General features: G+C 41.7%; 2 protein-coding genes across 4 annotated transcripts in view; one reads left to right on the top strand and one right to left on the bottom strand.

Annotated features, from left to right (window-relative positions):
* The window catches only part of BRF1 (BRF1 RNA polymerase III transcription initiation factor subunit), a 172935-nt gene that overhangs the window by 66447 nt on the left and 89438 nt on the right, over positions 1–17050 (top strand). Inside the window, exons 4-5 of the mRNA XM_030949982.1 lie at positions 2774–2805; positions 11520–11592. Of these exons, the coding sequence (XP_030805842.1) occupies positions 2774–2805; positions 11520–11592 (105 nt within the window). The remainder of the gene's footprint in view (positions 1–2773; positions 2806–11519; positions 11593–17050) is intronic.
* Positions 13419–16877, bottom strand: BTBD6 (BTB domain containing 6). 3 transcript variants are annotated; one of them, XM_030949984.1, is made up of 5 exons: positions 16274–16877; positions 15727–16024; positions 15436–15526; positions 15038–15156; positions 13419–14809 (listed from the first exon to the last, which is right to left on the bottom strand). In XM_030949984.1, the coding sequence occupies exons 2-5, from the start codon at positions 15933–15935 to the stop codon at positions 13777–13779; spliced, it is 1452 nt and encodes a 483-aa protein (XP_030805844.1). In that variant the 5' UTR covers positions 15936–16024; positions 16274–16877; the 3' UTR covers positions 13419–13776. The 3 variants fall into 3 exon arrangements, with proteins under 3 accessions (XP_030805844.1, XP_030805843.1, XP_030805845.1); XM_030949983.1 differs by having other exon boundaries at positions 15727–16877; XM_030949985.1 differs by lacking the exons at positions 15436–15526; positions 16274–16877 and having other exon boundaries at positions 15727–15888.

Raw genomic sequence — 17050 nt, 5'->3', positions numbered from 1 at the left:
ACTAACTTCTCTAAGGAGCAAGGGAACTGTATGTTAAAGCATCTATAGCGTGGCTCTAAATTGATTCAGAGTTGCTTATGAATTTCCCAATCCTTAGCTCTGATCTTGTGTCATTATAAATGCATAAAAAGGTGGGTTTGTTTTCATTGCAGTAATAAAGCCTAAGCATTTGTAATGTATTAGTAAGTTTAGATTTTCCACCTAAGTGTCTTCAGCAGTTTGAGGAGATTGAAGAATACTCTGGTATGCAGATTTCATGACTGTAACTGAAATGCCTGGGTTAGAGAAGCACCTCTCTGACTCACCTAAAATCTGAATTAGCATTTGGCACTGATGCTCCTTCCAACTCCTGTCTCCAGTGACAGCAGCCAGGCTCTAGGACCACTCAGTTATTCACTTTGGTGCCTCAATAACCTATGAGATGCCTCAATAACCTATGAGATCCATTTCTTTTGGTGTTTCAGGGGTTTTTTTCCTCCTAAATTGTGGTGAGATCTATCAGATATGAGTGATAATTTTGCTTTGTCTCATTGGGGCCAGTATCTCAGGGTGGGCACAGAAAAATCAGGCACTTCAAGTCAATAATGAGCTGGGAACATTTTCAGACTTAGAATATTTCTTGAGCACAAGATTGGCATAGTGATTTCTTCCTAGATCTGTTTGATGAGCTGACAATTATTATGGTTCCTTGGCAATTGCATTGCTAACGTCTTTCCATTTTCTCTTTTTTCACTTTTACAAAAAATTTGCACTGAATTCAGCATTGCTCTGTGTAGATTTCTAAACTGTGTATTTTACAGATGGTTTTTGTTAGCAGTTTCCTTACTGTGTTAAAATTTCAGATTACTGTAATGTCTTGCATAATACTACCTATAATGGATTTCTGATTTTTTTTTCACAGCCATACTGAATTTTCAGCTAATTAACTACCCAGCATTGCTGTGGTTTTTAATGTGGAAATTAATTTCCACCAAATAATATTAACATAATGTATTAAATTTTGTAACAAATTTGGAGTACATTCATACGATTTCGAATGCAAACTAAGGGTAGAAATGCTCAAGGATAAAAGTTCTTAGCAAGGAAAATGTTTATGTATAAACTGATTACGTTATCTGAATTACTCTCCTTCCTCAGCTGATAATGTTTAGGAGAAATGTGCACTGTATTACCCTGGATTACTTGAAGAACATTCACTAATACTTATGTTACCACAACATGCACCAAGCTACACTGGTGTCCCTGCATTTTATTTAGTGCTGGATTTCTTAGCACATTGCTGCGTGCAAAACCTCACACACAGCCCTGCATACATGTTTTCTTTGCGTGCTTCACTCTCTCCCCTTCTCTCACACTTTACCTTGACACTCCTTTTAATGATAAAACCCTTTTACAACATGTGAGCCACACCTGAGTAGCTGATAGGATATCCAGCATGGGCTCATTAACAGCAGGAAAAGGGCTACCTTTGCACCTTGGGCTTCATGGTGCTTTCTTTTATTTTTTCCTCCTCTGTTTTGGACAATGTTTAGACAATGTAGCCATAAGTGTGCTTGCTTTCAGTTAAATCTAATGGAAACTTGTAGTGGTTTGGCTTGTTTTTAACTATTATGTTTTCCAAGTGTGCCCATAATGAGTAGATGGTGACCTAATATTTTGCAGCAGCACAGGATATCATGAAGGGAGTAAAAACTGAATGCAAACACTGGATTTGCTTGGCTGGAGAAGGGAGCAGCCAAAGCAGCTTTCCCTTCCCAGCTCTTTGACCTCATAGAAGAGAGCAAAAGAAACTTATTTTAGTTTTCTTGGTTTGCTCTTCCATCTGTGTTTCTGGGCTCCTAAGCTGGCATAGGAGACTGATGATACTTTATATTCTAAAGTGTAATGAGAGTGTTCTTAATGCTATTACTGTTTTTAGTTATCATAGAATAATAGAATGGCCTGAGTTGGAAGTGACCTTAAAGGCCATCTAGTTCCAGTCCCTGCCTCATACAGAGACATCTTCCATGAGTCCAGGTTGCTCCAAGCCCCATCCAGCCTGGCCTTGAACACATCTAGGGATGGAGCATCCACAGCTTCTCTGGGTAACCTGTGCCAGGGCCTCAGCACCCTCACACTAACAAATTCCTTCCCAATATCCAATCTAACTCTACTCTCAGTTTGAAGCCATTCCCCCTTGTCCTGTCACTACAAGCTCTTCTCCATCTTTCTTCAGGCTCCTTTCAGGTACCAGAAGGCAGCAATTGGGTCATCCCAAAGCCTTCTCTTTTCCAGGTTGAATAATCCAAATTATCTCAGCCTTTCCTCATGGCAGAGCTGCTCCATCCCTCTGGTCATCTTGGTGGCCTCCCCCGAACTCTGTCCAGCAGTTCAGTGTCCTTCCTGTGCTGGGATCCCAGCAGTGGGCTGGAGTCTGAGCAGAGCAGAGGATCCCCACACCCCTGGGTCTTTCTTGGGCTGCAGGATATGGTGAGTGTTGTAGGTCACACAAGTTGTTGGCTTGTTCTTTGAGACCATCTCACTACTGTGGTCATTCTGTTACTGTCAACTTGAGCAGTAAATTCAGCAGGTGCTGGCAGGCTGTTTTAGGCAGCTGAACAATTAATTGCATGTTGGCTGTTAGCATAAGTGCTGAATTGATCTAACCCATATTTAGTTTCTTTAACAGTTAACCTGGGTTTATTTCTTCCCTCACTTTGGCTGGCTAATGAAATGAAATTAAGAAATACTGTCACATTCAAGAAGCATGTATGTTCCTTGACTTCTTTCACAGACATGTTACTTGACCTCAGTGACCTTCTTCAGGTATTGTACCCAGTTTTATTTTGACTTTTCTTTTAATTGTTAAAGTTTAAGATGTTTTAGTTTTTCTCTAAAAAATCTGAGTGGAAAATCACTGGGCTTGGAAATCTGAGTAATTTTCCAGTAATATTAAATGTCAGAAAATTCTTTTGCTTTTAATGCCGCAAACAATGTAGAAGGAGGTTGGTATGATCCTTTCAGCAGGTTTCAGAGTCACTGCAGTGGCACAGCGTCAGATGCTGCATATTTTTAAAACAACAGTTGTTGACGACAGAAATAACCTTTTTGGTAGGTAATGCTGCATAAATGTATTTGTGCACTTCAGAACTGTGTTTTATAAAATGTATTTTGAGAGAAATACGAACTTGCTCTGTCTGGAAATAGAAATGGAAATAGAAATAGAGAGCTCTACTGACATATGTTGTCCTACCCTCATTCTCTCTGTTACAACTGTTTTACATACAATGCGAGTAGGTTACTTGCATCTATTTTTGTCCTCCCAGCTGTCTTGGTAAATGGCATCCCTCTGAAGACTATTTATTGCTTGAAGCAATCTGCTGGAATAGCAATAATCAAATGCATCTTTAATTCTGAAATTTAGTAACTTTCTTCTCTTTTCTAAACTCTGATTGAATTATTTTGATTGCTCACGACCAAACAGTACATGTGTAGAATGGAAGGTTTGTTTTCCTTCTAAACACAGGTAATTTTTCATGGTGATGGTTTTGAAATAGAATGATCACAGTAATATGAAGAACAGTCACAATGTGAACTAGAAGAAGAGGTATTGTATCTGTAAGAAGAAAAAGAAAAATGTATTGTCAGCAGAAACAGACAAGAGAGATTGATTTGTCTTCTCCCCTCTGTGCATTCCAGCCAGAAAAGATTCTGAGATGGGACTTATGGGGGACCAAAAGGTTAAAGAGAGGTAACTGAGGAGATGAGAGAAACAGAAATGTATGAGTAGTAGGGAAATAATCAACCCCTGAAAGAGAAAAATCCAAGATTTCAGTATCTTCATTTGCATTTAACTGTCTTCTGATGAGCTCTGCTTTATGGCTTCTTTAAGGTGAATCTGAGCAAACAGGAATGTTGAATGTTATTGTTAACTCTACCTATCCAGAAAGTCCTGTTTAAGAATACATCAATGAGTTTTTCAGGTTCTAGCTTGATGGTTTTTTCCTCCTCGCCAAGTCTGTTAAAAAAAATATCAAACAAACAAACCCCCACAAACAAAACCACAAACCACACAGAAAACCACAACTATAAACTGAGCCAAAAAAAAAAAAAAAACACAACCAAAAAAAACCACCCAAGCCACCTTGGTAGCAAAACATTTATGGCCCAGGCAGTAAATTTCAGTACATTCTGCTTTGCATAAGTCTTTGCTCACAAAACCTAAAAAAGAATTAGTTTGTTAAAAATAGTTCATTAGATGATACTATTTTACTTTGAACTGCCTCTTTTTTTCAAGGACTACTCTCCCACACTGAAGTTGGGATATAAATGTTCTTAAGGAAGAAGAGTTGAGAGCAGCAGTAGTAGTGATGACAGCAAATTAATTTCCAAAGTACTTAATTTGTTCATACTCATCTGTTCAAGATTTGTCATAGTGGTGGTCCAAGTAACTGTTTTTCTTGGGGAGATGAGAAAGGTGTTGATTTTATATCACAAAAAAAATCACATCTGAAGTCTAAAAAATGAGCTACTGCTGAGCTGCACCATCCTGGCTTAGAAACTAATAGTGAATGTTGAGATTTTTCTTCAGAATGTTCCTGATGCAGCTCAGTTGCAGTGGGAGGTGAGGGACCTGCAGGGCTCTTTGTCATCTGGCTGCAGGAATTTTGTCAGAAAGTCACCACATGAAGCATCCTTACAGATTGTCTCCATGGAGGCCACTGACTGAATTACTGAGCACCCTGAAAGAGGCTTCAGTGCATTTGAGGGTGAAATAATCATAGAATCATAGAATCAAAAGACCTCCAAGATCACCAGGTCCAGCCATCAACCACCACCATGCCCACCATTTGACCAAGTCCTGAATCTGCTGTTACCTGTAACTCAGTATTTGTTTAATGACATACATTATATTCTTTTTCTCTTGCTGCTCTTTAGAAAAAAAGTGGTAGAGGAAATCCTAAGAATGCCCTCCTAGGCCGTGGTTTGTACTTGTAGTACAACCCCTCTTCCTGTCTTTCTTGAATTCCTTTGGGACTTAAAATATAAAAAAAAAAAAAAAGCTGTCCTCTACAGTGTAATGTGCTTTTAGGATAGTATTGTGCTGCTAAAACTTAGCAATAGAGGAGACTAGTTTTTACTGTTAATGGCAGTCTGTTTAAAAAGTCGTATCAGTTTTCCTCTTATGCTGCTGACTGAGATGTGGGAGTTTGTCTTGTTCCTCTGGGGAACTGGTGCATTTTCATAAGAATTTTTGGAGCTTCAAAATTGCTGCCATTTTGGGAAAAGACAAAAAGTCTTTTTTTTTTTTTAATTGGAAACGCAATTTCCTTGGTGTTTTATCTTCATGTAAAATACATCTTACATCTTGGAAATCTCCTGTTGAAAGTGTTGTTGGATCCAGAATGCCTCTGATACATTTGGACTTCAAAGCAGGATCTGAAATGATCTGAAAATGTCCAGAGCACTGTTACAAATCAGGCGCCTTCCTTGTGCCGAGCAGTCGTGCTGCTTGTTGATTGAGTTGGAAGGACAGGGAAAGTACTTGCTTATATTTTCAGATCCTGCATTTTACTTGCAAATATAGTCCTTAGAGAGGTCTGCAATCAGGCCTTTTGTTTGCTTTTTTGTTAGTCCAATCTAAGCAACAGGCCTGGCTTGTTTAGGAGAGCTGCAAAGCCTGTCTAGCCTTGGCCAAGTTCTGAACAGTTCAGGTTTTCTCCCATCTTTCCAAGCATCCCATTCCTTGCACCTGGAGAACTATTTGGCTGAAGTTTCATCTCAGTGTGGTGAAAGGCTGCCTTTCACATCCTCAGAAATGGCTGGGGTTTTTTTAGTCTCTTGTCATCTCCAGTGTCATGGTCTTTGCAATGGGGTTGTAAAAGGCTTTTGGGAAGGGTTTGGCAGTGCTCTGATCCCCAGCTTCAGCCTAGTAGAATATAATTTTTAGCATGCCTTGTGGTGTGTCCTGCTGTTAAACAAGGCTGGTGTTCACTGAAGAGATCTCAGCCATCTAAAGAGCCAGGCTCTTTATAAGAGTGTGCAGCAGGAAAATTACCAGCAATGGATGTAATTAATTAAAAGGGGATGTCTCTACTTGGTATCAAGAAAAGGTTTTTCACTGTGAGGACAGCCAAGTGTGGAAACAGGTCATTTAGAGCAGTTTTGAAGTTTTTATCCATCAAGGCTCTCAAGATCCAGAGCAACCTGGTCTCTTCTTGTGGCTGAGCCTGCTTGGAGCAGGAGGTTGGGCTGAGACTTCATGAGATCCATTCCCACCTGATCTACACTGTGGTTCTAGGTAAGGGAAGAGGATGCCCAAGAAGTGAAAATCAGTAACTAGTACTTGCTTGGTCTCTCTTCCACTTCAGAATACAAGTCTCACCCCTATTTCTTCATCTGCAGTTTGTCTAGTACTTGCTTGTCTAGAAGGATTTTTATTGTGAATCACTTTTGAACACTTGTTTTCATTTATTTAATCTAAAGGTAGCACTGACCTCCTTGACTCCTCTATGATTATTGCAAATTATTGCTCTTTGGCTTTCTTTCATAGATGGTTTGATAATGGCTTATTGTACTGCTGTGGTATTGGAGGAAGAACTCCAGGACTGCCATGGATGTGATTAGCAGAAGGAGACTCCCTGACTGACGGCAGTGTTTTAAAGCCCAGTATGAGAGGGAAGCTGCTAAAAGTTTTGATTTGTGTCTCTTTTGAATGGCAGCCTGACAAGCTGAGTTTGGTACTTGTTTGTATTTTTGTGGATATTTGCTCTAAATGCAGTATGGATCAAAAAAATTAGGATGTTTCAGTTTATTGCATAGAGAAAAGTAAACTAGAGTATTCTTTTAAAGACTGCACTGGTTTGCTTCAGTTTTTGATACCTTTGTTCATTTAAAGTTATTAACATGTTGACTGTATTTGCCTTTATTGCCCCTATGCAAATTGCTGTTGATTGAGTTAATTTAAACAACCTGTTTGGGACCTTCAGGCATTACTACACTAGAAATGTTAATAATGAATCAAATAACCACAGGTGCCTCTTTCCCCAGCAACAGACACTCTCCTTAAAAACTCATTTGCTTTTCATGCTTGCTTAATTATTTAGGCAAGCAGCCATGGATGTTTCACAGTGTGAATTCTCATCGCGTTCCAACTGGCCGCTCTTTGTCTTTCCAGAGGAATATCTTAACCACTGTCACCATTTGTTGTACTCTGCCAGAATGCCACACTATGGTCTTGAAAAGCCTTTTTGGAAATTGCTTGTAGAAGGGTTATTGTTTTATAACTTACAGTCCAACAGAAACTTCCATTCAATGGTAGCAGCTTTATTTTTTGCTACTCTCCAGAAGTTAACGTGACCTGGTAACCTGGTAACTGTATGAATGGGAGAGTCTCTGTTTCCCCAGGAGAGTTTAAAATTCTGGGAGGTGTTAGACTGATGAATTCCTGTGTTACTGGAAATGAGGTGTTGTTATTTCTGAAAGTGGAAGTATATTGGTATTTGTGAACAGATCAGGCATGATGTGAAAGCAAGAGGAGATGATGAAAGGATAAGAGTCTCTCTGGAAATGTCCCTTTGAAATCAGTGTCTGATGACTGACAGATGTGAAATGAAAAGACTGTCTCCAAAAAATACTGTGAAGGGCAAAGAGCATAACAAGTAGAAGGATCTTGTTGTGAAGGTGTAACTGAATAATTGGAAGCCATTCCTTCACTAAATGCCCCTTTTAATTAACATAATGTGTTTGATAATGAGAGCAGAAATTAACTATTGGTAAAGGACAACATCTTAGAGAATCTTAAGGTCTCCTGTAAAGAGAGGTTTTTGCAGTGCCTTGATGAGCACGTACTTTGTCTGAAAAATATCTTCCTGCTAAAGAAGCTACTTGTTTTTTTGTTTTGCCTTTTTTTAAATTTAAAAAAAATCTGTGATGGGTCCACATGCTTGTGAACTTACTCTGTTAAATATGAGTTGAATGTAAGAGAATATGGTAAAAACTATCAGGGTATGCAAATATTTTAAAATCTCCCCTCTACGAGAGGTTGACACCCCTCTTTTGCATTAGATGTTGATGCCTAAACCTAGTGATTGCATCAAGTTTAGGAAATTTTAATATATGCTGAAAATCTGAAAAAAAAGAGCACAAGTCTTATGAAAGTATATAAAGCAATTGTCTCACTTCAACAGTTTTGATTGGGGAGAGTTTGGAGAAATACTGTTTTTCAGTATGATCCTTTTAAATTAAGGGGAAAAGAGGCTGAAGTTGATGTGGTAAGCTTTAAAGCTGCACCAATTCAAGTTTAAGCCAGAGACATCCTTTTAGAAGGGCATTTTTGTTTATTCACCATTCTAAGAACTCATATAAAATTAGGTTTTATAAATGCAAATGTCATATGATTCTAAATTTGGAACGTTAAGCTTTTGATGGATTGGAGTATATGAATTTTTATAAGAAGTTCTTAATGAAGAAAGAACTAGAAATTAAAGTAGGCCTCTAAATTAATTCTCCTAATTTTATAAGCTTAATGGAGTGCAGAAAAACCAAATGATGAGAGTAAAGGAAGACCTCTCTAAATGACTATTTTATATCATATCTCCTCCATCATGGGATTTGTGTGTGCATGTGAGTAATAGCTGAAATCAGTGATAGAGGAATAAAATTTTAGTGAAAGGGCCACCTTCCACTAAACCCAGGAGGCCTTAAATGTCATGTTTCAGGAGTTCAATGGCATTACAGATTTCTGAGTGAACTTTATGCCATCTTTAATTTTTCATTTATGAGAAGTGCCCCAGAACCTGTGAGTATCTGTTAATATTCAGAGTTGAGAAGCATATTGTTTGAGAGGGCCTGAAGTCATTTTTCCTACTGATTTGCCAGAAAAACTGGAAGCAATTAAGTATTCCTGATTCTTTTTGTGACCCTGGCATTAAAAATATGTGAGCTTCATGAGGAAAACAATACAGAACATGGACTGTACTGTATATTTTGCTTTCTTTCTAAACAGGTAGTAACCAGAAACTACAAAGAAATGGGCTTGTGAGCAAAAGAAAGAAATTCCCTCATTTACCATTTCTATTTTAATTTATTATTTTGTGCAAATACATTGCCTGCACCTTGATGTCATAAAACACTGATGACGTGGGTGAAGTGGAAGAGCAGGTTAGATTTAAGTGCATTACTTCTCAAATAAACCATAGATCAGGAGACTTTTAGTTAGTCCAAGGAAAGAAGAGTAAATAGTAATTGAGCACATTTATTATTCATTTGTCTTTGCTTTAGATTTAATTTGGAAATCACTTTGATTGTTAGAACTTCACTAGAAAAAAAAATCCATGCTTCTTTATGCCTCTTCATATTTATTTGCTCTTTATTATTGAGTTTATGGAAAGTTTGCTTGGGAGGAGTTTTAGAGAGTGATGTGGTTTGATGGGGACAAACATCAAGTGGCAAGGAAAAAGGCTAGAAGGAAAAAATACTTGTTTGGATTAGAATTTTATGTTGTTTTTACCCCTAGACTAATATGAGAGAACTAGTTGAGTTTGTGAAGCCTCTAATGGAAACATCATATGTACTTGGCTCCACTGAAGTAACTTTATTGATTTGTGCAGTGAAATTGTCCTTGCAGAACAAGATCTAAGTGATGAGGCTCAAGATTTATAGTAACTTGGTCCGCCAGCTTAGAAGGCTGAAATTACAGCCAAACACTCATTCTTTATGTTAATATTTTTTAGACAAAAGGTCAAAACAGTCCTTTTTGAGCTTGCAGTGAATCTAAAGCAAGCTGAAATGCTGCAGACATTTTGCTTTAGTGATATCTGTTCTGTCTCAGTGGCTCATGGAAAGTCACACACTCTCAGGCTCCAGTATCAATTGCCAGATTCTGTAGGTGTGTATTTTTTTCTGTATAAAATTTGGTAACTTATATCCTAGAAAATAGACTTCTCATTCAGAGGGTATATTTTGCTCTTTTCCTTCCTCTAGACTAGTGCTTCTATGTTGTCTACTATTTCAGGAAGAAAAAGGGCAGTAAAATTTAAGGCTGTATTTTTGCATCTTGTAGGCCAGTCCAGCCATTGGTCAGACACAGCATGAAATACACTCATTTCTCACTAAATATGGAATGAATTACCATCATCTCATGTATAATTGATTGCACAGTCACTTTCAGGATATGTGATCATTCTGAGGATATCTTTGAAGTTCTAATTTCTGATTTTTTAAATATATTTGAGAAAAATACACTTTAAGAACATTTTCACATAAACATTTTGAAGGGCTAGGTGAAAATATGTCAGTTGTTTGGGGGTTTGGTTGTTTTTGAGGTACTTATATTTTAGCTAGGTTGGTAGAACCATCTATACACTTGGGAGGAAAGCCTGCTTTTAACCTTATGATGGCAAAGCTCTTTGATGAAATGGAAAGAGCAGTAGTTTTTTAATTCCATAGGCTTGTGCCATAATCATCACTCAGTTGTGTAATTGACTGCTAAGTATACACTTCACTATCCAGGCACAGGGAAGAGAGGGGCAGTTTTGTTCCATAAAAGCAACTGAGTATATTCCATTGTTCAAAACAAACCCCAAACCTACTTGCTTGGAGTGTAGGAGGATGGAGTTTTTTATACTAACCTTGACCTTTACATATGCCTTGGGGGAAGCAAGGTGTTCACGGAGCTCCGTGGGAATGTTTGAGATTGATTGGGAACTGGAGTATATCCTGCCTTTCTTGCTGACCACAAAAACACATCTTAAGATAGAGAAAGAAAACTTCCTCAGACTTGTAAAACACAAATATGGCTGTCTGTGCTATAAATTGCAAATCAGAGCATGAAGAGTAACTCCTACCCTCAATTTACATCCTCCTGGGTGCAGCAGTGAAGGAGGGGATGGGAGCAGAGCTCTGTCCCTGGTGCCTGAGCAGGTTTGGTGTGGTTTAGGGCTTTTCTGATTATTTTTTTGTGTTGTTTTTTGTTTTGTTCATAATGTTTTTCATGCAATCTGAGGCAATGTCCAAACAGCAAGATATGACAAATAACCCTTGGGGCATGCAGCACCACTCCTTGATTTGGTGAAAAGTTTGGTGTGTGCTTGTGCAATACTTAATTACGCCATTACAGATGATCATGCAGAACCGAAATTTGCACTGACTTGTATTTGTTCAGGTTTTGTAATGGTGCAAGATAAATGACACTTTATATATACTGATATTACATTTAAGTCTACTTAATGCCTTATGATGTAATGTGACAACTGAAAAACTGTACTACAGAGCAGCACTGAGCCCACTGAAGAGCATGATGAACAACTTTTTATAATTTTTTCAATATAAACTTATGCTTTGATTTACAATGCTAATTTGTGCAGATTTTGACAGGCACTGAGTATTATCCTGTACATATGAATATTGCTTATATAACTTGAATTTTTTTAAGCAGGTTAAGATTTTGAAAGTTGGGGTTTTCTCCTTTCCATATAAATGTTCTATTAAAAACATTTGTGGTTTATGATCTACATAATGCTTTTTTTGTCTTTTAATAGGTGAATGTCTATGTGCTGGGAAAAACCTTCCTTGTGTTGGCCAGAGAACTCTGCATAAATGCTCCAGCCATAGGTATTTTTTTAATGATTTGACTATTTGAGTATTTTATTCCTATGGTTACTTGAAAAGAAATATGTATGTATGTATGTATGTATATATGCACAGTATTGTATGTTAATACTCAAGTAGAAACTTTACAGTGAAGCTGGAATCAGTCCAGGCTGAGGAGCATTTCTGACTATAAGAGCCTGTTCTCCTTTATGGAAGAGCTTTTTTGGAACTAGATGCTGTTTTCTTTTGCAAATAGTTTTGTTGCTTTTTCCAAGAGTAATTTGGGCTATACTAAGACAATGGACTGATGTGTAACAAATTTGTGTGTGTCAGCAAGCTCCTGCAGGCCTGTCACGCTTCAATTCCACAGATGCAACATTTGATAAGTATTTGCCAAATTTACTATCTGTCCATCACCTGTAGCTGAGCTGCTCAGTGCTTGAAATACAATTGGCTTGATGGAAAGTGAGCAACTTTTTCCAAACATGTGAATAACTTCTAACAAGTCAACACTGAAATTGTAACTGTGATGGAAAGGTGGGGTTTAACCTGTCAAAAGGCTATAGAAGCCATTCTCTAGGTTGTGGGTTTAAGCCAAGGGAATTTGTGCCAATTCCAGTTAAAAGAGTGCATTTATACTGAGATCTTGTGACTGTTACCCACCTCTGTGTAGGAATTATCTGCCTGCATCTTTACCCACTCTCACTCCCACTCTCTTTCATCTGTACCAAGAGAATCAGATGGCTGTGTTGCAGAAGGACAACACGGGCACACCCCTTGAGCTGTTCTGGGCTGGCACAGGGCTGCTGCCTCTGCAGCAAGGGGAGCAGCAGCTTGCACACGGAGCGTCGCCACAGCGGCTCTGCTGCAGAGGTCTTCTTCTCAGTAATCCACTTCCCTTCTTACTTTTCGTTACTTTTTTTGGTCCTTTTTTTATAGAGAGAAAACAGGCAGGATTTGCATTGCAGCTTAGTTTCAAGGTGAAAATTAATGCAGCTTGGGAAAAGGCAAACTTGTTAGATGTAGAGGTACTTGTTACACATGGAAAAAATACTGGTTTAGACTGCTGTTCTCTTCCAAGCCCATCCTAAGATTTACAAAATCCAGTAAATATTTCTAATTGGCTCAGCTATCATCATGAGACCTTTGAGAAAAAACTTTTATCACTTTCTGAGGAAAGTACCAGCATAGAATGATTGCTGATAATGCCTGAGACTGTGTTTTCCAAAAAAGAGCAGGAGGAAAGATCCAACAGCTTTTTTTTTTTTTTTAAGGTGGCTTATTTCTAATTAGTAATCTTAAGTGAACCTAAACACCATCTTGCAAGTATTTTTCTAATGCCTGCTGCTCTGTATAAAGATGGGATGTAAATTCAGATCGTGTCTGCCAGTAATACAGCCCTGTCACTGAATTAATTAACTTCATCTGTGTGTCTTGACTCTGGCCATTCAAGGGAGGGTATAGTTTGACAGGTGCAAGTGGCAGTGTTGCTGTTTGGGGGGACAGGCTGGAGGATAACAGAGATGCTGCATGTGAAGGGGCATTAGGAATTTTCAAATATAACCACAGGATCATTTTGATCAGCTTTGATTATACTGATGGTTTGTCTATCTTCAGCTTGGGCAACACACAAAAAACCCTGGGCTTCCTCAAATGTCAGCTCCTTTTCTCATGAAGGGAAAATAAAGGCTGCTGATGGAATAGTTTCAGTTACCAGGAGAGAGAACATTCCTATTTGCTGGATGTGGATGCACACAGGGACCAGACTATGGTGTCATCGCCCCTGTTAGCTGTACATGAATTAACACACACGAGCCATAAGGTCAGCAAAGATCAAGTACACAGGATTTAGGGCAAGTAAAAATGTTTTATATTTCACAGATTCGTAAACTGCTCTAGTTTAGAATATTCTGTTTGAGTCAGCTGCAGTCTGCAAGTTAGTTATCTATATACAAAATAAATGCACAGTACGTGCAAAATTTAACATTTTTCTGCATGTTGCAGTCTTAATAATTAAGTCAAATAGCTTATGAATAAATAAAATAAGATTAAATTCAAGAGCATTCCTTCACTTATTTGTATAGCCTGATGTAGCAGATAGGTAAGTAGCATAACATTCCATACTGCTGCAGAGTTCGTAGTAAAACCGAAAAATCCCTTAATGTGCATCATTGCAGCACTGGAATACAATCAAGGTGAAATGCATCATGCATAGAAAATGAGCTCAGGTATTTGTCCTCCTTGTACTCCGGTCCCATTAGTACTGTCCGAGGAGCACTGGAACTGGAACGTCACTTTCCCGCACTGCACTTCAGTCATTCCCTCTTGTCCAAAGTAACTGAGTTCGTTCCCATCGAGAATAGCACTTACATTGTAAAACGTGTCCTGCTCAACCTGCACGGGGTGTTCAAACCACACCGAGAAGGTGTTACTGGAGCCGTCGGAGGTAAACTTTGTCAGGTTTTGAGCAAGGACAACGCCTAAGCGCTTCAGTTCGATTTTGACGCTGTATTCAGCTTTGCCACAGCTTGACCCATACAATCCCAGTCCCGCTATAAATATCCGTTTGTCCACGGCAAACTGAATACTGTCACACCGGCCCCGGTACCTCCACTGATTGCTGCGATACGCAGACGACTGAAACCGGTGGCAGCGCTGAGGCACGAGTCCTTTTCTTTTCGTCAGGGGGAACTCTAATTTGGGTTTATTCGCGGCTGTGTACCATAGGAATATGTTGTGCGTCTCCTCAAGGGTGAGGATGTCGGACTGGGCAGCTCCGTTGGCAAACTCTTCCAAAGTCATGGTTGGAATCCGCACCAAGTACAAAGCTTTCCCTAATACATTCCTCTTGTTGCGTGGCGTCACCGGCAGCCCTTGCCTTTTGCATTCAGCCTCTGCCCAGTTGAGAACAGCCTCGAAAACTACCACTTCCTTGGTGTTGAGTGCTTCCCGGGTTACAATGATCTCTAGTGTTTGTTGATCTATCTCACAGAAGCCCTCTGACTTCAGTGCCATTTCTGCCTGAGCATCAATCACTTCCCAGCAGCGCTGCGTCAGCTCTGGCTCCTCGAAGAGCCTGCTCTGAGACAGCAGGACACAAGCGTTCTTCGCTTCTAAGCTGGTCTCCAAAAAATTGACGCAAGCCTTTGCTAGGGCCGGCACGATGTACTTCTTGGCAGCATAGAGTGTAGCCAGAACTGTGTCAGCTTCCAGGTCTATTTCATCACTATACATGTATCTAGACGGAGGGGTGAAAAAAAAAATTAGCTTCTCAGGAAAAAAAAAGTAGGCCATGAAAATAATCTATATTCGTCTTTGCTGGCAGTGAATCTGACATTCAATATTTGTCAGCACATTAAGTAAACAGCAATAAGTGCATATTGCACAATGTCAATTAGGAGATGTATATTTTATAAGCTACTTTGATTCTGTCCATGTAATTAGCAGACTTGTAGTGGCCACTTACTTTAATAGGATTAGAAAGGCTGCAGGTTCCACATCTGGTATATGGATTTCAGATTTGACCTCTGCGAGATCGCCATAAAACATAGCATAGAAGACAGAGCTACCAACTGCCAAAACATACTGGAAAATAAAGAGAGAGAAGCCTCAGTAACATGGATCAGAAACAGCTGAGCGTTCAGGCTTTCCTAAAAGCTACATTTAGCGAAAGTTACAAGCTGCAGTGGAAGCAGAACACTGCCTTAGACTGCTCCCTTTAATTGCAGTGTATATGCGAATTACTTCTGGGATTAGACAAGAGCTATAATTAGGAAAAAAAAAAAAGTGGAACCTAGTTGTACGGCAGGGGGAAAAGGCGACCTGCACAGCAGCATTAAAAAGCCAAAAATTATCTGCACAAACCTTATGGGCAGGAACTTTCTTGGATGCCCCTGGCGGGCCCACGATGAAGTGAACGTCAGCCATGAGTTCGTTATTGAACATCAGCGCGTTCCTGCAAGCAGGGGAGGGGGGAGAAGCCGCGTTAGCCGCGGGCTGCCCCTCGCCCGGTGCCCCAGCCTCCCGCCGGCGGCCCCCGCGGCTCCAGCCCAGCCCTGCGCTCTCGCCTGGCCGGGGCGCAGGTGCACAGGGCGGGCGGGCGCCTCTCTCTCTCTCCCGCCCGCCCGGGGAGGGTCCGGCGGGCCTGGCCCTTACCTCTCCCGCAGCGTGGGATGGAAGGATTGCCAGTTGGCGCTCTCCAAGTTGTTGTTGTTGAGGTTTTGGAGCTGGGGCGGCGGGGGCGGCTGGGCGCTCTGCTGGAGCTGCAGGGCGTTCTTCTTGCTGTTGGCAGCGGTGGCGGCGGCGGCGGCGTTGCTGTTTGCAATGTTAGTGTTGGTGCTGGCAGGGTAAAGTTCTGCAGCCATCTTCTTCTTCAGGGACAGGGGCACTATCTCATAGCATCCTGGCACCTTGCCGTTTGACCTCACACTCTTTTTGGACTTCTTTAAGGTCTCTGGAAGCAGAAGAAAAAAAGTCAAACACTTCATGATCCTGCCATTGAGGCAACCAGGGGGCAGTGGCATGAGCAAGAGAACTAACAGATCCCAAATGCGAGTCCCACTATCAGGATATTTTGTACGCTTCTAGATGCAGGGTGGCCTTTGGTTTTTTTGGAGTGTGTGCCCGCTCTTTGGTTACCGGCCCGACGCACCTTTCCGGGGGGAAAGGGGTGATGCTGTGTCGGATCACTGCCAGCGCTCACCTTGGCTTGTGGGGGGGTCCCAGCCTCCACGGCACTGCCACGACTGCAGAGGGGAGCCCGAGCGGGGCCGGCAGGCAGTTCCTTCCCCAAGGAACGGGGAGAAAAAAAATAAAAAAAAAAAAAAAAAGGAAAAACCAAAAAAAAAATCCAAAATCCAGCAACAAAACCCCAGGAATCCGGCAGAGGCGGTGGGTCAGGAGCAAGAGTCAATCCACAAATCCTCCGAGTGCAGCAGCCCGGCGAGGGTGAAGCGCAGCCAGCCGCCCGATCCCCGCTGCCAGTGCTCCGCTCCGTCCTTCCCGGCCCGCCGGGGGCACATCCGCGGCGGCCGGGCCGAGCCGAGGCGGCGGCTCCCTGCAGTCCCGCTCCCGGGCGGCCCCGCCGGCGCTCGCACCAACTTTGCTCCGGTCCCCGCGGCCGCCGCCGTGCCTGCTGCTGCTCCTCCGCGCTCCTCCCGCCCGCGCCGGGGGCGCTGCTGCCCGCGGGGTGCCCCGGCTCCTCCGCGGCGGGCGGGAGGGATGCGGCGCTGCCCTCGGCGCTCCCTCAGCCGTGGGATGCAGCGCTACGCAGCCGGGTTCGGCGCGGCTCTGCCGGGCCCTGCCTCCGCCTCCCGCACTAAGAGGCAGCGGCCGCGCCGCGTCACGGCCGCCCTCGCCAATGGCGAGCGCCGGGGCGCGGCGGGGAAAGGGCCGCCCCTTGCCCGCCCGTCATCCGCCCCCCTCCCCGCGCCTACGTGCGCGGCGCCGGCTCCCGCCGGGAGCGAGCCCCGCGGTCCCC

This window comes from Camarhynchus parvulus, chromosome 5 (assembly GCF_901933205.1).
Source record: "Camarhynchus parvulus chromosome 5, STF_HiC, whole genome shotgun sequence".
NCBI classification, from domain to species: domain Eukaryota; kingdom Metazoa; phylum Chordata; class Aves; order Passeriformes; family Thraupidae; genus Camarhynchus; species Camarhynchus parvulus.
Note: the sequence above shows the minus strand (reverse complement) of the source record. Positions and strands in the feature narration are given on the sequence as shown.

Coding starts and splice junctions, on each gene's coding strand:
- BTBD6 (XM_030949983.1), bottom strand. CDS start 16,094: ATGCCACTGCCCCCTGGTTGCCTCAATGGCAGGATCATGAAGTGTTTG. Junction 15,527..15,726: donor CATCCCACGCTGCGGGAGAG/GTAAGGGCCAGG, acceptor CCCTGCTTGCAG/GAACGCGCTGATGTTCAATA. Junction 15,157..15,435: donor AGAAAGTTCCTGCCCATAAG/GTTTGTGCAGAT, acceptor TTTATTTTCCAG/TATGTTTTGGCAGTTGGTAG.